This window comes from Aethalodelphis obliquidens, unplaced genomic scaffold, assembly GCF_003676395.1.
Source record: "Aethalodelphis obliquidens isolate GAN/ISIS:26980383/991018 unplaced genomic scaffold, ASM367639v1 scaffold11, whole genome shotgun sequence".
In the NCBI taxonomy this organism is placed as follows: Eukaryota; Metazoa; Chordata; class Mammalia; order Artiodactyla; family Delphinidae; genus Aethalodelphis; species Aethalodelphis obliquidens.
This window is the reverse complement of record NW_020837955.1, coordinates 36,848,701-36,873,855: the sequence shown is the minus strand read 5'-3', so window position 1 is coordinate 36,873,855 and position 25,155 is coordinate 36,848,701. Positions and strand designations below refer to the sequence as shown.

Below are 25,155 nucleotides of genomic sequence, written 5' to 3'. Positions count from 1 at the left end.
GAGAGAGACTGCTTTGGAGGTGAGGAGGATTTGCTTAGGGAAAAGACAAATTCACTAACTTGTCAAATCCTTCCTCTTGGAAAACAAGAGTGGGATAGATCCTTGCATAACCAATGATCATTTCCCAAAGCAGAGCTTCCCTTTTCTGGCTTCTCTGTGTTCCAATGGACAGTTCCAGAAGTTCCCATGAATTAGCATAGCTTTCCAACAGTTTTACATGGTGGCTGACAACATTTTGTAATACTAATAATTCACATGACTTTTAACTTTATGTACGTATGTCTACATGTAACATGCATGGCATGTGACGCCAATTCATTACATTAACTGATGGACACTGAATACTAGAATTGGGAATGGTCTTTTTTATAAAAAGTATTTAATAACTAATTGAAATGTCAAAAATCAAAATTAAGTTTTATTTAAATAACAAAAAATTTATATAAGTTGGAATTTTATTTGGCCTGTAAAATTTATTTGTTTTTTATTTTTGTCTGTGTTGGCTCTTCGTTGCTGCGCATGGGCTTTCTCTAGTTGTGGTGAGCGGGGGCTACTCTTCGTTGTGGTGCACGGGCTTCTCATTGCTGTGGCTTCTCTTGTTGTGGAGCACAGGCTCTAGGCGTGTGGGCTCAGTAGTTGTGGTGCGAGGGCTTAGTAGTTGCAGCACACAGGCTTAGTTGCTCCACAGCATGAGGGATCTTCCCAGACCTGGGGTTGAACCCGAGTCCCCTGCATTGGCAGGCAGATTCCCAACCACTGCACCACCAGGGAAGTCCCTGGCCTTTTAATATTAATAATTTTGAGTACTTTAAAAGAAAAATAACTTTTGGAAACAGATGAAGAAGAATTTAAACTTTGCCTTAACTTCAATTTACATTTTTTATGAAGGTACATTCATTAATTAATTAATTTCACCCTCTTTATTAATTAAAAAAGTAATTACTGATTAAAACAATAAGACTAGGGGAGTTCCCTGGTGGCCTAGTGGTTAGGATTCTGGACTTTCACTGCTATGGCCCAGGGTTCAATCCCTGGTCAGGCAACTGAGATCCTGCAAGCCATGTGGTTCAGCCAAAACTTAATTAATTAATTAATTTAAAAAAACCCAACGAGACCATAGCTGGGCCTCCGGTGGTAGGCTAGCCCCAGGCCCAGGGACATCAGGGCCTGGCCTCCTCACCTTCAGAGAACACGTGCAGAAATGCTGGCGGGGGAGATGTTCTCTCTTACACAGGGCATGCTGAAATTACTGTGGGAAACCCATAAAGTGAGGTAGTAAAAATGCAAGAGGAAATAGGGGCCAGAAAAATGTTAGAAGTTAAGGGCATAGGACAATTTCAGAAAAACATAAGAGAAAAATGAGTCTTGAGAGAAATTACAGAAAAGCCTTAAAACCAACCCACCTATCTGAGAGCACTCTCTTCCGGATGGTACCAAGGAAGCATGAGGATTTCTTTCAAGAGATATTCCCTTCAGATGCCTGTGGACTCTTCTGACTTTTGCATAATCACATGAAGCTCCTTCCTCTAAGGGGCCAGTGGTGAACACTACAGTATTGGATTTGGATTCAGCTTCTTCTTCATCTACATTATTAGTCAGAGATGAAGAAATAAACTTGTTTTGAAATTTTTACTCTTCTGGAGATTGCCCTGGATTGCTGAAGCCCAGTGGAAATTTCAGACCAAAACATCTGCTGGAATGAGGCAAGCATTTGTATAAACTTAGGGTCAACTGAGGTGAGAAGTGTGTTAACCCCAAGACAGCATGAATGTCCACCAAATGATGCCTTCTTAGAACACGACAGTAGATGAACGGAGCCTACATTTTTTAATGCTGAGAAAACAATATCCATGCCTTTCTATATCTAGCCAGTTTTTTTTTGTATAACTTTTTTTTAATTGGAGTATAGTTGCTTTACAATGTTGTGTTAGTTTCTGCTTTACAACGAAGTCAATCAGCTATATGTATACATATATCCCCTCCCTCGTGGACCTCCCTCCCACTACCACCCCCCAATCCCACCCACCTAGGTCATCACAGGGCACTGAGCTGAGCTCCCTGCGCTATACAGTTTCCCACTAGCTATCTGTTTTACACACGGTAGTGTATATATGTCAATCCCAATCTCCCAATTCATCCCCCTCCACCTCCCCCTCCCATGTCCACATGTCCGTTCTCTACGTCTGCATCTCTATTCCTGCGCTACAAATAAGTCAGAAAGAGAAAAACAAATACCATATATTAGCACATATATGTGGAACCTAGAAAAATGGTACAGATGAATCTAGCCAGCTTTTAATGTTGGTACATTTCTGGGCTTCCCTGGTGGCGCAGTGTTTGAGAATCTGCCTGCCAGTGCAGCAGACACGGGTTCGAGCCCTGGTCTGGGAAGATCCCACATGCCACGGAGCAACTAGGCCCGTGAGCCACAACTACTGAGCCTGCACGTCTGGAGCTTGTGCTCCGCAACAAGAGAGGCCGCGACAGTGAGAGGCCCACGCACCGCGATGAAGAGTGGCCCCTGCTCGCCGCAACTAGAGAAAGCCCATGCACAGAAATGAAGACCCAACACAGCCAATAAATAAATAAATAAATAAATAAAATTTTAAAAATAAATTTAATGTTGGTATGTTTCAATCTGAGTAATTTCCAAGACTTCTTGCCCATTGGACAAGTGCAGGGTTGTTTCAGTCTCAAAAATGCCCTTTATTACAAAATACATTTAAAATGAGCTTAGCAGCAATCAATACGTGTATCCTTAGCCTTTGTCTACTTGGAAAAATCAATTGGGTTGAAAAGATGGAGTATTAATGTGCAAAGGAACTGTACATACATTATACAGTGATAGGTTTCTGTTGTATGACTGAGTGCAAAATAAGGCAAGGGGGCTTCCCTGGTGGCGCAGTGGTTGAGAGTCCGCCTGCCGATGCAGGGACACGGGTTCGTGCCCCGGTCCGGGAAGATCCCACATGCCGCGGAGCGGCTGGGCCCGTGAGCCATGGCCGCTGAGCCTGTGCGTCCAGAGCCTGTGCTCTGCAACGGGAGAGGCCACAACGGTGAGAGGCCCGCGTACCGCCAAAAAAAAAAAAAAAAAAAAAGACTAGAAGTTATTCTAAAACACAGTGAGGACGTTAGTGTGGAGGATAGAAGAGCTGCAATCGTGGAATCTTGATAAATGGTAGAATTTCCACTTATGGGAAAAGAAACCAAGAGTCAGCCGAAGTAGACATTTTGTCAAAAAGTAAAGGAAGCAGAATCTTAGAAGTGGGGTATCCAAAGCTATGTTCGGAATGGATATAATCAGCCACGAATTAAGGGTAAAAAGATAACTTTAAGAACATGGTTGAAACTCACTGACAAAAGTGAACGTCAAGCAAAAAGGGATTAAAGGATCAGGCGATGAGTACGAGGGGTTGGTGCAGGGAGAATGGAGCAGCAGCTCACGGAAGCTTATCCTTTAAGGATGGGGAGACCCGAGCACTTCTGTAGATTGAGGCAAGGAGCCAATCGGGCTAGACAGGTTACAAATGAAATTCAGAGAGAATAATAATAACCTGAGTTCCTAGGGGAGGTCTTCTTTTCTTTTTTCTTTTGGTGTGACACCCTGACTGACCAACTTGAGTAAAATCAGACTTAGGAGGCACTACTTTCATCATGGGCTGGCAAACTTTTCTTTACGCCTCGTGGGCAAGAGGCAAAATTAAGGAGATTATGCACATATTTACATACCATTTAAAACGTTAAAAAAAAAATCTACTTTGCAGGTCATAGGCCCTAGTTTTGCTCACCCAATTTAAACCTGGGTCCTTGGACTTGAGATGTTTTGAAATTTATTTTTCTTGTCCAAGAAAGTATTATGTTTCAATACCTCCGATTGAATCACATAAAATCAAATTACAACTAAAGACAAGATGCTAATCCCAAGGCCAGTGTGGACGGTCCAGTTCATACCCGAGTATGCGCCCAATCCAACCCAACCCGGGGAAGTCCCCGCTCAGCAAAGCAAGACACACACTGCTTTTCGTGGGAGGGTCTTTCAACGTGGTCAGTGCTATTTACCCACAGAGGTCAAACCTTCAAGGGCTTAGGTGTCAGCCCCCTTTTCTGTCCTCTCTGTGTCAGAGTCTTTGTCTCCCGTGTGGCCGAATGGAGCTGCCTACGTGGCTGTGGCTATTTGAGAAAAGCAGAAAAGTTGGTTAAAGGGGAATTGATGCACAAGAGTGAAAATTTTCCATAACCCTATACACAGCTTTAATTTATTTTCAATTACACAAGATTATATTTACTTTATTACAATTGCACAATATTATGAAATTATAAAAATTCAAACAATCTAGATGATGCCAACGACTCTCATGCCGTCTTCTTGGCCCCCACTCCCAGCGCAGCCCTCAGTGTGATGACTGTATTTTCCCAGTTTATTCTAAGAATTTATATACATGCTTGGACTTACAGAAATATATAGATTTCTACTGTTCTCCACAAATCTTATGTGATTTGTTATTTTCTTAAACAATATAAGCTGGTGATGATTTAACCTCAGAACATGGGTCTTATTCTTTTAAACTGCTGCACAGGATTGCGTAGTGTGTATGTCCATGATTTATATATTCTCCTACCTAGCCATTTCTAATTTTTCACTACTACAAACTATGCTGTCCTTAAGGTCCCTGACATGCCTTCTTGTCCATCCTCCCAGAAGCACTGACTAAAACAGCTCAGTTTCCCATACTTTTATTGACAATTTGTAATTTATATCTTTATTTTCTAATTAACCAAGGTTATTTAAAGTTATGATGAGTTTTTTTGCATCCTATATTTTGGTTATTTACTTCTCATTGTGTACAGTGAATGTTGCCTGTAAATCTGTCTTTTTGGAGTTTGTAGAAGTTTCCTTTGTGGCAAAATTCTAGATTAGACAATTCATTTGCATTTGAAAAGAAAGTTTCCTCTCTCTCTCTCTATATATATACATATCAAACTTGTTAATTATGCTACCCAATCCCTCTCTACCTGTTCTTACCATTTCCTACTTGACTTGTTGATTTCTAAGTCAGAGGCTGTGATTATGGCTTTGTCAATGTTTTCACTGTATTTTTATTTTTTGTTTTGTTGTATATAGTTCCTAACCATGTTGTTAGAGACATAAACTTCATGATTATTGGAACTTCTTGGTGAAGTCTTCCTGTTTTATTTTGAGATATCCTTTTTTTGTCCTTTAAAATTATTTTTGCCTTTAATTCAGCTTTTTATTAAAAAAATAAATTATTTATTTTTGGCTGCGTTGGGTCTTCATTGCTGCGTCCTGGCTTTCTCTAGTTGCGGCGAGCGGGGGCTACTCTTCATTGTGGTGCAAGGGCTTCTCATTGCAGTGGCTTCTCTTGTTGCGGAGCACGGGCTCTAGGCATGTGGGCTTCAGTAGTTGTGGCTCATGGGCTCTAGAGTGCAGGCTCAGTAGTTGCAGCACACAGGCTTAGTTGCTCCGTGGCAATGTGTTCCCTGCATTGGCAGGCGGATTCTTAACCACTGCGCCACCAGGGAAGCCCCTAATTCAGTTTTGATTGCTGTTCCTGCTTTCCTTTTAGTAGCATTTGTATGGTCTTTTTCCTTCTCTTTATCTCAGCTTTCCTGTGCTGCTTTTTTTAGGTGTTTCTAATGTTATGTAGCTGGGATTTAAATTTTCCTTTTGTGTCATCTTTACATCTTTTATTTCGAACAGGTGAGTTTAACCCATTTATACCTATAAGTCCTACTATGTTTGGCTATATTCCTGCCTTATTTTGTTTTACACTTCCCATGATTTCTTTGGGAAAAAAAGTTTTGTAAAGTTAGGTTTTTTCCCCTGTATAATGTGAGCTATCCATACAAGTGATGGCAAGTCAAACATCCTACAGCCACACCCACTCAGCTCTGCATCCTGCTTGTCTTCCTTCCTACCTCAGGGTGGCTTTTTGATGGCTGTGATGGAGATGATTTTTTTTTGGTGGGGGGGTATTTCTGTAATTCCCTTTTCAGTACTTTTCTCATCCCTCTACTGCAGCGGTCCCCAGCCTTTTTGGCACCAGGGACTGGTTTTGTGGAAGACAGTTTTTCCACGGACGTGGGGTAGGGGCATGGTTTCAGGATGATTCGAGTGCATTACATTTACTGTGCACTTTATTTCTATTATTACATTGTAATATATAATGAAACAATTATACAACTCACCATAATACTGACAGGAGGTGGAGCTCAGGCGGTAGTGGGAGCAATGGGGAGTGGCTATAAATACAGATGAAGCTTTGCTCGCTCACCTGCCTTTCCCCCCCTGCTGTGCGGCCCTGTTCCTAACAGACCAAGGACCGGTATCAGTCCATGGCCCAGGGGTTGGGGACCCCTGCTCTACTGCATCTTCCTACTGCCCTATCCACCTACTCTCCCATTCTTTCTCTGAGAACACAGATGATCCCACCACATCTATTTATTTCTTTTACAGGCCATGTTCTCAGCTAGCTTCTCTGCTTTAAAAGATCTGAAACAATCCTGAAGAATTATTAGCTAATAAAGGGCTAGTTGGCAGTGGCATTTTACCAGAAGACTCCTGAAAATTAACAAACCTTAAAGACCCAAAGGAATGAACCTGGGAGGGCCTTCATCAGCCAGACTGCCCAAGTTTGAATCACTTCTGTCATGTATCAATAAGCAATTTATTTCCCTCTTCATGCCTCAGTCTCCTTGCCTTTACAATAGGCTAACAAGAGCACCTACTCTATAGGGCTGTGAGTTACTATGTGTCAAGAGCATAGAATAATGGCTGGCACATGATAAGAGCTCAAGAGAGCTTAGCGCTATTTTTATCATTCTAACAGATCTAAAGAAATACTTTTGCATAAGGTTGGCCTTGGTGGTTTTCTGTGTGTGAAGATACACCAATGAGAACAGAAGAAAGACACCTGACATAAATACATTTCGATAAGAATCTGGTCTTACTCAGCTTTGCATGGCAGCTTGGAGCCCATGGCACCTTGGGCCCCTGCTCGGCGCAGGTCACTGAATGACTGCTCGGAACAGGTCATTGAATGACAAATGAAAACAGGGACTAACACCTAGATTTCTAAAATAATGTAGGAAATAATGGGGAACAGATAGGCTGAAATCTCCTATAAGGTTAGACAATAGTGTATTACTGAGTAAAAGGTTCAACGATATAAAATTTCCAGAAGTACTACTATAAACATGGGCATAAATATCATCTAGATAAGAGCTATACTGTGAAGATGTGCTCAGAAGAGGTGACCTCTCTATCGAAGAGCTGCTTATTTTGTTTTTTAAAAAAGGGAGTCCCTCTGGTAAAATTTTATTTAGCATCAAGAATTTAAAGTTAAATTATAAGACCTCTTCCCTGAAAACAAACAAAATTGGTTTACATGAGAGTCAAGCTATCAGCTTGGTAAACAGAGGTGTTGTGTCTATCTTGCAGGAAGGTTACATTATTTTCTTACTTCTTCTGTATGTATAACAAACAATTTTGCTTTATTAGAGTAGCAAAAGTCTCCAGTTAGTGCTTTATTTTTTCATTCTCCATAGAATACTGGTTTTGTAACACTGATTACAGTCTGATACGTACCATTACAACAAAAGTTTCACTTTATGAAAGATCAGCAAAAATACATCAGCAAGGATATAACTAGTGCATTTACTAAAACACAGCATAATCATAAAACCAAGTGATCACACACAATAATCTTTACATTTGACATACCAGCTACATCCTAGGAGAGCCAGTGTGTGATTGATATATGTGATTGGCAGGTGATTGATATATGTAAGTAACGACACTGATCAATCTTAACACTTCTGAAATGTTAATTCTTTATCAGTTAAACCTAAAATAAATCAATAGAGTATTGAAACATAACAAGGATGAAATCCAAAATTTGTTGAACAGAGACAGCAGTAAACAGTAGGAAGAGCACTGAATTGGGACCTAGTACATTTGGATCCTTGTCTTATCTTTGGCCTTGGATGGATGGATGACCTTGGGCAAGTATTCTGGGTTACATGAATCCTTCACTCTTAAATGAGAGAGTTGGCTGGATGGTTCTCTAAACTCTTTCTAGATTTAGCTTTCCATAATTCTAAAATCTCTGACACCAATTCATTTTTGTGTTGTAAAGTGAAACGTCTAACAATACTACCTTGGCAGTTGGGTTGAGTCCAGCTCTGCCACACAAATACGACTTGTTGCTTGTGTTCAAGTCTCTTCCTTCTGAGCCCCGTGACAGCCCTATCCTCAAATTAACGAACAGTAATGACAGGTTTCAGGAGGTAAACAAGCTCGTCCTCCACTAGACACAAACTCAAGACCCCCAAAGTCATGGTTATTAAGAGAAGCTATAATGGAAGAACTATGGGGACAACCCACAACATCCTCTTTGGTAAACGGTACAATAACACAATTCAGTAATAGAAGGCAGGTACAGATATTAATTACAGTACATAATTAATTTTCAACTGTTATTTGTGAACCTGTACAAAAAATATACACACAATTAGAACTGTATCAGTATGAACTATAAATTCAAGGTCTAGATGTACACGGGAGCCTCTCTCATGCTACTAACCTGAAAGAGGCTTATTGTAGTTTCACGTGTTTGTAACTCTACAGGAGGAAGCTGGGATTCTTTTTACTAACCGTTGGCTTCTATTCCGTTACCTGAAAAGCCCACCTCTCTGGCATAATCACAGAAATTAAAGATGTCCAAGCCCCCCTTTGGGGCGTTTCCTCCAACCCCTACTTTCCTTATCAGATTACTGGCTTTTTGTTCTAAAACGCTGAAGGCCTGGCTTCCATCGGCCCTATCTGAGAATCAAGTGGACTTTCTCTCTTTTGACCTAAGGCCTGAATTCGCCCGTGTCTCTCCCTAATATTTTGGCGCACTTCCTGTCTCCGCCGCATTCACGCGATTCTGAGTATTTAACTACGGTGTCCATTATAGAAGTGAACCCAGTTCCATGAACATGAACGCGCAAAGCAAAGTTACTTTGAAGATGCCAAGTTTTCTTAATAAGCATTAGCCTTTCGTTAGAGCACTGAAGTGCTTCCCTTTTGACAGCAGTGATTACTTTAAGCAACTGTATGAGCCTTGAAACATTTTCCAACACCTCTACCCCATGCCCCCTTCCAGAAAATATAAAACACTCACCTTTCACTGTCCTCCTCCCTCCTGAGGGGACTGAGGACCTGTACCCTACAAGGTCTCTCTGATTGAGAATCCCTGATACTGAAGAAATGGCATCGCCAGCCGTCTATTATGTTGAGCTTTGCCTTTCCATAATTTGACTGTAAAACAACAGATTTATTTTTGCCTTCCCAGAAATGTCATTTTTTCTATTACCAAATATGCTTTTGGAACTCCACAGCTCCCTTCTATCCCTCATTCCTTACAAGATTTTAATACACTTCTTTATGGGGACAAGACATCTCCTCTTGAGAATCACTGAACCAAAATATAATTTCTGAATTACTATTCATGATAAAGCTCAATAACTAAGTTTGAGAAAACAGTATTCAATTTAAAGACAGAAAAAAATAGATATTACAATATTGAGTATATTCTAATTATTAAACAAAATTATTTAAATTTCATACTTGAAAACTAATGTAGAGACTTGTTTTTAAAATGATCTACTGGGGCTTCCCTGGTGGCGCAGTGGTTGAGAGTCCGTCTGCCGATGCAGGGGACACGGGTTCGCGCCCCGGTCCGGGAAGATCCCACATGCCGCGGAGCGGCTGGGCCTGTGAGCCATGGCCGCTGAGCCTGCGTGTCCGGAGCCTGTGCTCCGCAACAGGAGAGGCCACACAACAGTGAGAGGCCCACATACCGCAAAAAAAAAAAAAAAAAGATCTACTGAAACCATAATGAAATGCACCTTTCATACTGGCCAATTATAGTAGCAAATTATATTGCTTTCCTTTGTTGAAATGCTTTCTTTGATTATATAAACTACAGAGTTATACCCTCCATTTTCCACTCATTTTCAGATATTCAGAACTAAAACTTTTAGATTTTTCTAAATAAATTTTTATCAGTTGCTACCTAGTTTAGCAACTTAGAATCGAATTTATTTCTTCTATAGAATTGCCAACTATCACAAACGTCTCTCTGACTGATGCACAATGACAGGGATATAAAATACCCATGTCTGCAAGAAATACTTATATTGTCTTTATTTTTCCAAATTCCAATACAGTGAAATTCTATATACCCTGAAGCTAAAATGATAATGCACATAGAGTTTTAAAAATAGTTTTGGAGAAAATATGGATGTATTTCTTCCCAAAATTTAAAAATGATTTTCTGCACCTAAGTTAAGCAGATTGGAAAGAGGAGACAGGAAAGGTCTCCTTCCAGATCCAAGGTGAAGGGCCTAAATAAAATCGTTCAATGCAGCCCCCAACAAGGCACAATAGTTTAAAATTTTACACCAGTGACACCAGGGAGGGGTCCTACTCCCGTGTCTGTCAGTATTCTGAATCTATGCGCTTTGCAATGGTGTTCAGCTGCATATTTGAAGTTCCTTCATATATCGTACCTTAAACAAAGGGGAAAAAAGGAACAATTAGGAGTGGAGATGTGGTTAAGAGTCTATACAAGAAACAGCTCTGCAAACATTACCTCTGCATTTACTGTAAAACTTTACCAGGAATACTGTACAATGTCCCCTGAATATGGTACTATTTGACAAGGTAATTCTGCCTAAGAGATAACAATTTTCTATTTGGTTTACAGATTTCCAGAATCAGTATTAAACAGCTGGAAGTTTTTTGTTCCTAAACTATCAACACACGAGCCTGGATGGTTCCTCAGGAACAGGCAGCTTTCATAACTGCTGTTTCTATTTTCCTACCTGGCAGTGGAGCAGCGGAATGCTCAGGCTTGGGCAGGCACTTAGTGTCTAAAACTAGAACTGAGCTTCAAGCAACAGCATTAAACTAATAGAAAATATTAACATTTTTAGTAAAAGAAAAATTAAGACAGTAGATTTTGTTGTGGTTTCACTGCAAGGCCTTCAGAGGCCTTGGGGCATTTAAAAAGGAAATTTGATGTTTTAAAATATATATATAAAAATCTATTTTTTTGAAGGAGGAAGTAGGGGAAAACAACCCAGCCACAAGAAAAGGAGAGCCAATAAACATAATAACTGAAGAGATTAAAATTGCCTTTGCCTACGTACCAGTAGTTAAAAAAATCAAACAGATACAACAGCCTACAGAGTCAAAACAAAATAAATGTAAAAACTCTGTTTACCAATCTTCGCATCTCGGAAGTATTTTTCCACGGGGTAATTTTTGGTGTAGCCTACTCCTCCCATCCAGTCGATACATTTGCCAGTTATTAGGCCCGCAATCTACCAAAAAGCAGCAGCAAATCACATGTTGAAGCCACATAACTTATGCATTACAAACACTCTTGTAGAATATTCTTAGTAACGTGGATTCACTGTTATTGGCAGTTGGAAGGATTGAAGTCATTTTATAAATTAGCATTTCTCCTTAGTCCCATTCTCTATACATACCATTTATGTAAAATACCCTATTAGTTCACAAAACTCTTATTTTCTTAAGAAAATTAGGGTATTTGTTTAGACTCATACTTGTCGACAGGTATCATTTACTCAGCAAATGTTAATCAAGGGCCTTCTTATGTCACCCACTCTGCCAGCCACAATGGTGAGGGGTGGCCAGTCAGTCACTGCCCTTTTGGTCCTGCTGGTCATTCAGAGAGACAGAGATTGAATAGCAATCACCGAAACTGAAAAACTGTATGGGGCAAGAGAAGAGCCTGCTAGGGAAGCTGCTGTGACTTAGATGGAGGATAGGTGAGGAAATTACAGCCTCGCTGAGAACTAAAGGATGAGTTAGGGGACATTTCAAGCTGAGGAATGACACGTGGAAAGGCTCCAAGGGGAAAATGGGTTCGTCAGCCTCAAGGGCCTGAGGACCAATGGGCTGGGATCGGGGTGACCTGTAAAAAGGGAATGGGGTGCAGGCGGGCCGCACACGATGGTGAGCAGTTTGAATAACGTACTGGCCCCCAAAGATGTCCACAGGAGAATCCCCAGAAAGTGTAAATGTTCATCACCTACATGGCATAGAGACTTGCAGGTGTGATTAAGTTAAGAACCTTGAGATGGGGTGATGATCCCAGACTATCTGGGCCGGTCTCATGTAATCCCAAGGGTCCTTATAAAGGAAAGAGGGAGGCAGAGAAGACGATGTAACCACGGACACAGAAAGCAGTCAGATCTGAACACCCTACACTGTTGGCTCTGAAGATGGAGGGAGGGGCTGTGAGTCCAAGAAACAGAGTTGGCTCTAGAAGCTGGAAAAGAAAAGAAAATGGATTCTCCCCTAGAGCCTCCAGAAAGGCAGCTCTGCTGACACGTTAATTTTATCCCAGTGAGACTCATTTCAGACGTCTCACCTCCAGAGCTGTGACATAATAGAACTGTACTGTCTTAGGCCACTACATTTTTGGTATTTGTTAAAAGTAGCAATAGGAACAAATAGAAAGGCCCCATTTGTTGTGAGGAGCCACTGAAGGGTTTAAAGCTGGAGCGTGGCATGGCCTCATGGACACCTTGAAAAGGGACACTGGATGGGAGAAAGCAACAGGGGAAAACAAGAGGCTAGAAGGTGAGTCCAGTGGTTTGATAAAGAAACGGCACAGCTTGGACTAGACAGGTGGCAGTACGAAGGGAGAGAAAAACAAATTCAAGAAATATTTAGGGGGCTTCCCTGGTGGCGCAGTGGTTGACAGTCTGCCTGCCGATGCAGGGGACATGGGTTCGTGCCCTGGTCCGGGAATATCCCACGTGCCACGGAGCAGCTGGGCCCGTGAGCCATGCCGCTGAGCCTGCACGTCCGGCTCCACAACAGGAGAGGCCACAACAGTGAGAGGCCCGTGTACCGCAAAAAAAAAAAAAAAAAGAAAGAAATATTTAGGGGGTTGAATCCTCAAAACTGAGGATGGATTCAACTGGGGGATGAGGGAAAGGAGGGTGTCAAGCAGACTCAGGTTTGCGACTGGGGTCGGGGGGAGGTGGGTAGGTAAAGCAGAAGCGGGATCTATTAGTCTGGAACTCAGAAGGGAGGCTGAGGCAGAAGATTAAATCTGGGGGCTGAAGATGTTAAATAAATATTTGAAGCCAGGGAATGACTAAGACGTACTGCCGAAGCTGGGAGAGAGCAGCCCAGTGATGAGGCTAAGTCTCCACCAAAGTCCAGTGTGTTATATATAGAATGCATATGCATGAGCGGGAAGCATCAACACATGGACAGTCCCTTCTTGGGCATTCTTGTTTCACATTATCTCCAGGGCATTCACTTCGTCCCAACCATCGTTCAGCTGAGGTTCATCCAGGGATTTACGGTGGGCCTTCTACCTGAACTGGGTGCCTCGGTTTCCATCTAAGAGCCTATGAAAACATGGAGACCTCACAGAATCAAAGCACCTCCCTATGGCAGCTTTACGTTTTTGCATTTCTGGTGTAGAAACTAGAAAGTTCATGTTATTTTACTTGAAAAACAAATGCATAACCAATATTTCTAAATGAAGAGGTTAATAAATAAATATCTTTAAAAAATAAAAAGACTGATTTTTTTTTCTTTTACCTCTGATGCATAGTACTTGGCCATAGATGATTCTTTAATGAATGGCCTTCCAGCTTCTAAAAGCCTTGCAGCGTTGTATGTGAGTAATCTTGCAGCTTCTAGCTGGGTGGCCATGTGAGCCACTTGGTGCTGGAGCCCCTGTAACATTCAGGCCCAAGGTAGAGAACTGTGATTTCTGAAAACAGCTCATTGTCGAAGTCCTGCCTGGATGTGGAACACTGACAGATTCAAAATATACCCGTCCAAAAATTCACATTCATTTCGCAAGAATAGTTTAAAATCTGCAATCTAAAATAAACCACTACAGGGACCTCCCTGGCGGTCCAGAGGTTAAGACTCTGTGCTCCCAACGCAGGGGGCCCGGGTTCAATCCCTGGTCGGGGAACTAAGATCCCACATGCCGCAACTTCTGAGCTGGCGCGCCGCAACGAAGACCCCGCGCAGCCACAATAAATGAGTGAATGAATGAATAAATAAATAAATAATATAATAAACCACTACGTGTATTGCTTCTTTAAAAAATTTCAAAGTTCAGGTAATTGTTAACTGCCAAGATTTAAAAAATAAATGATCACAAAATTAGGTTTAAAATTTTGACTTATTTTTAATAATGTGTCAAACACTTGAAACATTTACCTGATTCTGAATCACCCTAGACGGTACAGAGTGTTATCTTTATTTTACAGATGAGGCAGTTGAGGATCGGAGAGGTGGAGTAACTAAAGCTAGTAATAGTAAGACAAAGAACCAGGATTTGAACCCAGGAAGTCTGACTACAGACCCCATGCCCTGGAACTCTGAAGCAGTGAGGAGACAGCTCCCAAGTGCTCACCAAGGTATCCTGAATCATGCCATAGCCAGGCCTCAAGGATTACTGCTCTGCCCTTGGAGAAGGTCAAGGTAGGCACAAGTATATGCACCAAGATCTATTCCTTCCTCTCTGTGCCTCTCCCATTAAAATCCCTGAGGGGATTCCCTTACAGCTTTGTAACGAGGTTCTTCATTAATGGGAAGAGGGAGAGCACAGCACTGTAGAAAGATGGTAATAATTATATACCTGAAAATCAAATATTCTTTTGCCAAATTGTTCCCTTTCTTTAATATATGGAATAGTGTGGTCAAAACATCCTTGAGCCAGTCCCAGCATCTGTTAAAAAAAAAAAAAAATCAGAATTTCTTATTTTTTATAAGTTTATGCTCTTAATTATTCAAGTTATGAAGTTATTCAAGTTATGAATGCTTTTTACAGGCAAATTGAAAAGTTGGGGTAGGGAAAGGACTAGAGATACCGAGATGGTGAGGTCTAATGTTAATGACCTTCATCCACTGCATTTATAGAACTTAAGTTCTAGTAATTGGGAGAAATTTTTTTTTTTTTTTTTTGCGGTACGCGGGCCTCTCACTGTTGTGGCCTCTCCCGTTGCAGAGCACAGGCTCCGGACACGCAGGCTCAGTGGCCATGGCTCACGGGCCCAGCCGCTCCGCGGCATGTGGGATCTTCCCGGACCGGGGCACGAACCTGTGTCCCCTGCTTCGGCAGGTGGACTCTCAACCACTGCGCCACTGGGGAAGCCCTGGGAGAAAATGTGAGTAATTTCCTGTGAAGAAGAGCACATTTGATTCCAGGAGTTAATCTCCTGGTGTGGCTGTGCTCATGCACCCAGGTTACTTTTTGGGATTCTTCTCCCTTAGGCTTGAGTCTCCAGGCACAAAGTGAGCCTCAGAAATTTTGCTCAAAGACTGGCCTCAAAGACTGTAGAGTAGCTGCCTCTAGTCCTTCTAGAAGTCAAATGTGCAAGGTCACTTCTGGTCTTCTTTTGTATATGATCAGGATTAACAAGAGCTTTGGTGGGTAGGGCATCAGAACATAAAAGAGCAGGGTTTCTCAACGCTGGCAGCACATGAGAATCATCTCGGGGAGCTCAATAATGGGGGTGGTGGTGGTGAGTGTGGCCTAAACACCAGCATTCTAAAAACTCTTTAATGTTTTAATGCACAGCTAGAGCTGAGGATAACTGCACAGAGGAGCTGGTAAAAACATCAGTTTATACATTTCAAGAACTAATCAGGATGTGGTGACAGTTTTAGCTGGACTGTCTCATTGCAAACTAACCTCCGTAACAATTGAATGACTCAACCTTAGAAATTGTTTCTAAATTCTAACATTAGGTAGCCATTAAATCACTATCTAATTACAGATGGCCAAGAGGCACATGAAAAGCTGCTCAACATCACTAATGCAAATCAAAACTACAATGAGGGATCACCTCACACTGGTTGGAATGGGCATCATCAGAAAATCTACAAACAACAAATGCTGGAGAGGGTGTGGAGAAAAGGGAACCCTCTTGCACTGTCGGTGGGAATGTAAATTGATACAGCCACTATGGAGAACAGTAGGGATGTTCCTTAGAAAACTAAAGATAGAATTACCATATGACCCAGCAATCCCACACCTGGGCATATACCCAGAGAAAACCATAATTCAAAAAGACACATGCACTCCATGTTCAGCACTACTTACAATAGCACTACTTACAATAGCCAGGTCATGGAAGCAACCTAAATGCCCATCGACAGACGAATGGATAAAGAAGTTGTGGTACATATATACAATGGAATATTACTCAGCCATAAAAAGGAACGAAATTGGGTCATTTGTAGAGAGATGGATGGACCTAGAGACTGCCATACAGAGTGAAGTAAGTCAGAAAGAGAAAAACAAATATTGTACATTAACACATATATGTGGAATCTAGAAAAATGGTACCGATGAACTGGTTTGCAAGGCAGAAACAGAGACACAGATGTATGTAGAGAACAAACGTAAGGACAACAAGGGTGGAAAGGGGAGGGTGGTGGTGGGATGAATTGAGAGATTGGGATTGACATGTATATACTAATATGTATAAAATAGATAACTAATAAAAAAAATCACTATCTAATTATGCCAAACCATGTAGGTTTTAGAAAAAGGAAAAGAAAAATCAATAGTTAAAGCTTTTGGGGGAAATGCCCACAAACTTATCAATATTTCATTAGTGTTCATTCAAATTTTCCTTTAGCCTTTTATTTTGAACTTTCTGGAGAATGGAATATTACGCTAAAAATTAAAGGACAAAATCCAAACCAAACCAAAACAAAACCCCAAAAGTAAATTAAGGTGAGACAGCGACTCACTGCACTTTTGGCTATGAGAGAAGATGATGTCATTAAACCCTTATAACTAAAGTTTACAATATGCCAACAATATGGTATATCGACACAAAAACCGTAATTATCAGTTGTCAATCAAAACAGGCTTTTCCAAAACAGTGTAAAATGTTTTCACTATAAATACTGAAAAACTAAATTCTTTACAACTACAGAGTCTTGAGGTTGGATGCCTCCAGTTCACTGTTACATGTGCCTCTTTCTCCAAAAAGCATCCACAGTATTAACCAATAAATAATAACTACCAGACCTCACCTTTTTCTCTCTTTTTTTCTGACCTTAACTTTTAACTAGGTTATAAGATAACTTGGAGTAATTAGACTAAAGCCCAGACTGTGCATTTACTGCCAGACATCTACATTATTTACAGGTCTGTGAATAAAGAAATCCAGTGTTGTAGTTTTTAATGTCATATCTGATGAAGTTGAATCACAGAAAAACTTTAAAAAGATTATCTAGTTTTGTGGGAAACATGGGTTAAGTTCTGATCTGAGAATACTTTGTTAGCAAATTAACAAAAACAAAACTAGAGTACAATTACAATTTAAATACTCCAAAGAGCTAATATATGCAACATCTTCAAAATCTAAAAGCTGTAAGTTTTTGAATTTTGGATACTCATTGATTAAAAATAAATACATTACAAAAATGAAATAATTCATAATAAAACCAAAGACTTTATTCATTTTGTGATTCTAGGAAATAACTGCTATTACCTAACAGAAAAATTTAATATGCTATAAGGGCAAATTTGGTAAGAAATTGAATAGTTTTCATCATACATAACTGTTTAATTGTTGCCATATCAAAAAAATTGTCTGATTTTCACATGCAAAACACTAAGCAACAAATCTTTTATTATCTATAGAGACTCTTACTACACAATAGAATGTTACTTATTCTTAATTTTAAAAATTTCAGAATGAATCACATACTTTGAAAAGTTGATTTAAAAAAATACCACATTTAATCTATAATGTACTTAAGAAGTTATCGATCCAGGTATTAGATAATACTTTAACGCTCTCAAAGCAGAAAAACTGTTACCACTAAGCCGTTGTTTGGTTTTCAGGACATGATATAATTGACCAAAGTGGAATCTTAAAGAAATCACAGACAGAAGCTACTCTTTTACCTCATGGAAGGGAAGGGTGCCATCTTGTGTTCACAAGCTTCCATACACTCATTGGTTTCACTGCATTTTATCTTTTTACGTTTTGACTGTGTGTGGAAGAGTCAAGTTAAAGGACTAAAATTTGACTCACCTGTGCAGCAATTCCTATTCTACTTTCATTAAGACCCCCGATGGCGTACTTATAGCCATGTCCAATTTGTCCCAGGATATTGGCTTCTGGAACCTGAAAAGAAAAACGTGCAGTTATTTCTCAATTTAATTTAACATAATTCATTTTGGTAATATATTTTTTAATGCACATATACTCCCAATTTCTGTGATAATTCTCTAGCATGGTACTTATTAAACTCCAAGGAAATTATCTGCTATGTCTCTGTCTCCCTCTAAACTGTCTCCCACATGCTCTCAGAAGGATAGGACTCAAGTCCGTGCTGTTCACTATTGCATCCTCCAGAGCCCAGCAGAGACGTTCGGTGAATCTAGAAAAATGAAATCTCATACAATTAATCAATATCATAAATGAGTAACAATTTTCCCCGAACTCTTATCTGTATGCTACAATGTAAGATAAAATATTAGGAATAGCAGAAAACATATAAGGGTAGAAACATTTCTTCTGTTGAGACTATTATCACAACCAAAATCAGCTGAGGGCCGTGTGTGTGTGTGTGTGTGTGTGTGTGTGTGTGTGTGTGTGTGTGTGTGTGTGTGCGTGTGTGTGTGTGTGTGTGTGTGTGTGTGTGTGTGTGTGTGTGTGTGTGTGTGTGTGTGTGTGTGTGTGTGTGTGTGTGTGTGTGTGTGTGTGTGTGTGTGTGTGTGTGTGTGTGTGTGTGTGTGTGTGTGTCTGTGTGTGTGTCTGTGTGTGTGTGTCTGTGTGTGTGTGTGTGTGTGTGTGTCTGTGTGTGTGTGTGTGTCTGTGTGTGTGTGTGTGTCTGTGTGTACCAAACAGAAAGGAGGAGAGAAGAAATACATAAAACTATTCAACCGTTTACTTGAAAAAAGATCTAGACCAGGTAATTTTAGAAAATGCACTTAGCTTCTTAATATGGGCAGTTAGGAGAGAGAGTGGGCAGAACGGAGAAAGAAAAGGGAAATTAGGAGAAGAAAGACAGTTGGGGTGCAGTAGTGAGGCTCACACGCCATCCATAAGGACACCCCATAGACACACACACAATCCCCAGTGAGCCAAAAGGTCACATCCTGTCCGACCTATGTAAAGTTCTAAAGCACAGCATTCTAGTTATCTTTTCCTTGTTTTTTTTTAAGACTCAACTCTAAACTGTGGGCGCTGCCTGGCTGTTTTCCACTCTCACTGAGCAACACCCCCATCTTGTGGCCTTGCTGGGCCGACACCACACTCCTCGGAAGCTATGTGTGATGCGCAAGTACCGGGTTTATGAAGTATAAATGAGATTAATCCTCGGGCTGGCTCTTGAGGCCAGCTGCTGGCAGACAGGTTTCCACCTCTGGCCTAAACTCTCGTGGGAAGTACATTTAGGTCATAACCTAACCTAAGATCATCGTTCAAGAGTTTTACAAAGTACTCTCCTATGCACGCCTAATAGTGCGACGCCTTTCTCGCACAGTTATACTTCCAGGCAGAGCCATTCCACATCTAGGATACCCACCTTGACATTTTCAAACGTTAATGGGCAGGTAGAAGAAGCTCTGATTCCCATTTTATTCTCTGGTTTCCCTATATGAAGGCCCTCAGTATCACGATCTACCAAGAAGCAGGTAATTCCTTTATACCCCTGAAATGAAGATTTAAAATGCTATAATCACTTTGACTGATAAGATCCCTTGTTTCCAGAGTTCAAAGTAAACAGAAAACAAGGGACTTCCCTGGTAGTCCAGTGCTTAAGAATCCGCCTGTCAATGCAGGGGACATGGGTTCGAGCCCTGGTCTGGGAAGATCCCACATGCCACAGAGCAACTAAGCCCATACACCACAACTACCGAGCCCACGCTCTACAGCCCATGAGCCGCAACTACTGAGCCCGCGTGCTGCAACTACTGAAGCCCACATGCCTAGAGCCCAGGCTCCGCAACAAGAGAAGCCACCGCAATGAGAAGCCCACTCACCACAACAAACAGTAGCCCCCGCTTGCTGCAACTAGAGAAAGCCTGCATGCAGCGACAAAGACCCAGTGCAGCAAAAAAAACAAAAAACAAAGCAAAACAGACTTTAGCAGTAAATACTAATGGACTCAGAATTGCAACATGTGTATTATGAAACAAGAAGTATGGGAGGGCATTAGGTTCGAAATCAAGAACCTTACTATTTATTTTACTCTTTCAGAAACCATTGTGGCTATTAAAATTATTAAGTGACACTAAAGTATTACATGATGAATTCCACATTTTAAATTTAATTTTATTACATATTTTAGTTTTAAAATTTAATTCAATTAAATGCTACACTAGACAAAAAACACAAGATATCTTTATCATTTTGCTATATGTCTATTTTCCAACTGAATAAAACATTTTAAAAAATAAATGTACTATTAAATAGGTAAATTCTTCATTATTAAATAGAAAATCTGAAATTCTACAAAATTTAAGATTAGTCTCCTATATAACAGCTTAGGAGATTAATTAAATCGTCCTCCATGTAGCTAATGTTTATTCATGTTAATTGTAATATTTATTTTAGGATATTAGTAAACCAGAGGATGAAAAGATGTCAGTTGTTTAACCTTTTCAGTACTGAGGAGAATGAAGAATTTAAGACTATGTCCTAAAAACGAAATGGAAGTAGGAAAAAAGAAATGAAAAGATTAGGAGGGAAATGGGGAGCAGCTTTGTTTTCAAACTTACAAGAGTAAGGTCTACATTTGCCATCACCACGAAGAGCCCGGCATCCTTGGCATTGCTAATCCACATCTTTGACCCGTTGATGACATAATAATTTCCCTTTTTATCAGCTTTGGTCTTCAAAGCAAATGAATCGCTACCTGCTCCAGCCTCTGAAAGGCAGAAACTTCCCATCTACACATGCAAAGAAAAAATTCCAAATTAATACCTATATTTATACTTTGCATAACAAATACCCACTTATAGCAAAATAAACATTTGAAAATCAAACTTTTAGCTACTTCTAAAAGCCTGTATGTATCAAAATAGTAATGGTATTCTGACAGTATTATTTTCCAAACTATACCCCACTATTTGTCTAAGGCAGATTTAAAGACCTAAGCACACATATTCAATGTTAAGCTTAATTAAACTGGTTTTCATAATTACAGGAGAAAGACATCTCAATGTAAATGAAACTACCAACAAAGGTATTAGACAATATAATTGGGACCAAAAAAGAAATAATTTTATTGTCCAATGATAATTCCCTACATTTCCAAGTGGCAAATGAGAGGCAGAGTGTATTTTTCTAGTAGCATTAATTTATTGAGCGTTGCTTGAGTTATTAATGGTGCTGTGTTGTGGTCCTGAATAGAAAAGTCAACACTGCGGCTGCTTTTCTCCTGAAAATATCCTATATTTAGAAAAGATCAGATCCATTTCAATAACTCATCTCAACTCACTTGTTCTGTAGCTAGCTTGGGCAAATAGATAGCCTTCTGTTCTTCTGTTCCGTATTTTCCAATTAGCCTGTTAATTATCGTGTTCTGGATGTCACATACCAGAGCCACAGACGCATCAACTTTGGCTAATTCCTCTATCACTAGGATAGAGGAAAAAAATGAAGCTCCTGTTCCTCCATATTTGGTGTCAATTTCAACACCCATCAACTAAAGGAAAAATAAGGAAACATAGATTAAGAAAGCTATTTTTATATTGGACAATTCCTTGCAAGAACAAGTTCAAAAATAATTTGTAACCACATCAGCTTAATTTTAAAATTCTGTATGTATATCTTTCTTTAATTTGGTATGGCTCTTTCACTCTAAGTAACAAAAAAATCTATAACAGAAACTAAATATATTTGCAAAGGATAAAATTACATGCTAGAACTATCATTTGTTTCCTTTTGGGATCTAAAAAACAAAAATAAGAGAGGTAAAATGCTTTGAAGGATACTGGAATGGAATAGTGAGAAAATATATAATTAAGAAACTGAAGAGAGCAGTGGAATATCTAGTTTCATTTAGCGTAATCTCTTCAAGTCAGCCCCCCACCTTGACTCCTTCAGCCGAGATAATAATTGAATGACCATTTCTTTTGGGCCATTTTAGCAAGTCCAGATGGTTAGCAGACCACATGTGGTGGTGTTTCCTAGAACCACACTAGACAAGGCCCAGGTGCCTGGTAAACATGGCCAAATACTGGTCAAGGCTTTCCAGTAACTGCCTGACTGTTCAGTAACCAGTCCTAAGTCCGGAACATGAAACGTCCGTAACACTCCATTTTTAAGTGTCCTCATTTCAGAAGGAGAATGTGTGCACGCATAATTCAAAACCCAAAGCTGTGAACAGGTAAAAGGGCAATGCTTCTTTCTATCCTCTCCAGGCACTCTAGAGTCACACGCACTGCAGCCTGGGTGTTGCTGTTATATTCTAAGCTGATGGGAAACTTAGCTGATATGAAGTTAGAACAACATGGGGGAGGATAGAAAGGCTGAGGGAATCAGAAATGATGTTCTATGAGGAAGAATCCAAGGATTGGGGTGTGCCTGAAGACTGGGGCCAGCCAGCATGAGAATATCGGACTATCATATCTTTAACAGCTGTCAGAGACACTGCTTCTCTAAAAAGGTCACCAAATTCCCCTACACTGGAAATATTTGTCAGTTATTATGGCAGGTGACCTTCATAGAAGTGGGACAACAGAAGCCAGGAGTCACATGAGGCCGAGAATAGCTGGTGCAGGATGTGCAACGCAGACCCTCCACGGGGTACGACATGCAGACAGGAGCAGCTGTGGAGGTGGCAGGCAACTCGTCGCTGCGTGCGACCCTGTCTGCAAGAGCTGCCCCTCGGGAGAGTGTTGCTCAAGACCTCTCAGAGAAGCCTAGAGGTTCTGCAAACAATGAAGATGAAATCTGGCTGAGAAGTGGACTCACAGATGCCGCTTGACCCACTGTGGCTCCACATCAGATTCCATTTTCCCAAGTTTCATTGCTAAAAGAAAGGTGGAAAAATCACTACAATACATGGTAGTAAAAAAAAAAAAAAAAAAAAGCTGGTATCTTTTAAACAGTAAGAAATAAAACAGGGGGCCTTCCCTGGTGGTGCAGTGGTTAAGAATCTGCCTGCCAACGCAAGGGACACGGGTTCAAGCCCTGGTCCAGGAAGATCCCACATGCCGCGGAGCAACTAAGCCGGTGCGCCACAACTACTGAGGCTGCGCTCCAGTGCCCGTGAGCCATTAACTACTGAAGCCCGCGCTCCACAGTAAGAGAAGCCACCACAATGAGAAGCCCGTGCACCACAACGAAGAGTAGCCCCCACTCACCGCAACTAGAGAAAGCCCACACGCAGCAATGAAGACCCAGTGCAGCCAAAAATTAATTAATTATTAAAAAAAGAAAAGTTACGTGGAAAAGGCTAATTTTCAAACAGGATAACAGGACAAGATTTAAGCCAATGGCTTTGGGTAGGAGCTATTAGTTCTGGGATAGCCTCGGTATTCCAAAAAGAAAATCTTCACACCTATAGAGAAGGGAGAGATGAAGAGTGCAGTGGCTCTGAAATGTTCTCCTTGGGGCTCCTGTGCTGATAACCTCTCCCTTAGAAATCGGCTGCCTTGGTTAATGCGGAATTCAGATATCACCTCTTGTTTTTAAGTTTTCCACAAACATAGGGATTCAGGTAGATGTGCTGGTATGAAGTTTAAAGTAGGGTTTCTTAACCTTGGCATTACTAAGCTGGGTAATTCGGTCCTGGCAGGCTGTCCTGTGTACTGTGGGGTATTTAGCAGCATCTCCAGCCTCTATCTCACTAGATGCCAGCAGCACACCCAGCTGTGACAGCCAGTGTCTCCAGACATTGCCAAATGTCCTCTGGGGGACAAAAACAGCCCCCGGTTGAATACCTCTGGCCTAAAGAAATCGCTCTTGCTTCTAGCCTTTTACTTAAAAAGCACAGTATTTCTAATTTAAAATGTTAATTCAATTAAAATTTTTTAACTAGGATCTCAATCTAAAAGAGATCCCAGATAATTCTGATGAGGAAATTATGCTATCATTACAATTCCTAAATTTAAAAGTATGCATACATTTTAACACTGGAAGGTATTTATGGAAGTTTGAAATTGGAAGAATCATTAATTATATACCCCTTGTTGAAATAATCCTCGTATTACTGATTTTTCCATTTTTGAATTTTCATCCATTTTTGAAACCAAAGGAGCAATCTGTTCCTGGGCAAATTTTTTAACTGTAGGGAAAAAAAAAATACTGCTAAGTCTTTATTTTATTAATATGACATGTATTACTGTTTTCAAAAAAATTTTTTTAATTAATGTCAAAAATTCCATTCACAAACTTAGATGAATACCTCTCCCAATCATGTCACATGTCATGTGATCTCACACTGTAGGCCCAAGTAATGACCAGAGGAATACTGAGGTGAAATTGAGAAGTTCACTCACCTGCGCTCTTTATCATCATCTCCTCATCTGTAAATGTTTGCAGAGGGGCATAGGGTTGTGCCTTATTTGTTGTTTTGAGTCCAGCTTCTGACCGGGAAGATTTTAGGACATGAGGAGGATTTTTCCAGGAAGACAGGCAAATTGGGAAGTTTCTTCTTAGCTGTAGGAACAGTCCCCATTGAATAAGGAACACACACACAAAAGGGAAGAAAAGTACTGGAACATCAGTTTCTTTGGGAATAACTTTATAACCCATTCTTATAACTTCTTTCAGCAAAATAAGGGAGATTGGGACTTCCCTGGTGGCGTGGTGGTTAAGAATCCACCTGCAATGCAGGGGACATGGGTTCGAGCCCTGGTCTGGGAAGATCCCACAGGCCGTGAAGCAACTGAGCCCATGTGCCACAACTACTGAGCCTGCGCTCTTCCCGTGAGCCACAACTACTGAAGCCCGCACGCCCTAGAGCTCACGCTCTGTAACAAGAGAAGCCACTGCAATGAGAAGCCCGCGCACTGCAGCAAGGACCCAATGTGGCCAAAAATAAATAAATAAAATAAATTTATAAAAAATCATAATAATAAGGGAGATTAACCTGGC

General features: G+C 40.6%; 1 protein-coding gene and 1 long non-coding RNA gene across 8 annotated transcripts in view; both read right to left on the bottom strand.

Annotated features, from left to right (window-relative positions):
- The window catches only part of LOC113623494 (uncharacterized), a 31,855-nt gene extending 22,199 nt beyond the window's left edge, over nucleotides 1-9,656 (bottom strand). Inside the window, exons 1-2 of the long non-coding RNA XR_003433951.1 lie at nucleotides 9,186-9,656; nucleotides 4,064-4,170 (exon numbers count right to left, since the gene is read on the bottom strand). This is a non-coding gene — a long non-coding RNA (uncharacterized LOC113623494). The remainder of the gene's footprint in view (nucleotides 1-4,063; nucleotides 4,171-9,185) is intronic.
- Nucleotides 9,657-10,184: 528 nt separating this feature from the next.
- The window catches only part of ACADSB (acyl-CoA dehydrogenase short/branched chain), a 43,349-nt gene continuing 28,378 nt past the window's right edge, over nucleotides 10,185-25,155 (bottom strand). For 3 of the 7 annotated variants that reach the window (XM_027112842.1, XM_027112843.1, XM_027112846.1), the window contains exons 2-11: nucleotides 24,558-24,717; nucleotides 24,243-24,343; nucleotides 21,551-21,757; nucleotides 20,829-20,999; nucleotides 19,634-19,759; nucleotides 18,136-18,228; nucleotides 14,715-14,804; nucleotides 13,658-13,795; nucleotides 11,292-11,391; nucleotides 10,185-10,575 (exon numbers count right to left, since the gene is read on the bottom strand). In XM_027112842.1, coding sequence (XP_026968643.1) covers nucleotides 10,505-10,575; nucleotides 11,292-11,391; nucleotides 13,658-13,795; nucleotides 14,715-14,804; nucleotides 18,136-18,228; nucleotides 19,634-19,759; nucleotides 20,829-20,999; nucleotides 21,551-21,757; nucleotides 24,243-24,343; nucleotides 24,558-24,717 — 1,257 coding nt within the window. In that variant the 3' untranslated portion in view covers nucleotides 10,185-10,504. The remainder of the gene's footprint in view (nucleotides 10,576-11,291; nucleotides 11,392-13,657; nucleotides 13,796-14,714; nucleotides 14,805-18,135; nucleotides 18,229-19,633; nucleotides 19,760-20,828; nucleotides 21,000-21,550; nucleotides 21,758-24,242; nucleotides 24,344-24,557; nucleotides 24,718-25,155) is intronic. The other 4 variants (XM_027112844.1, XM_027112845.1, XM_027112847.1 and 1 more) reach the window with 4 other exon arrangements.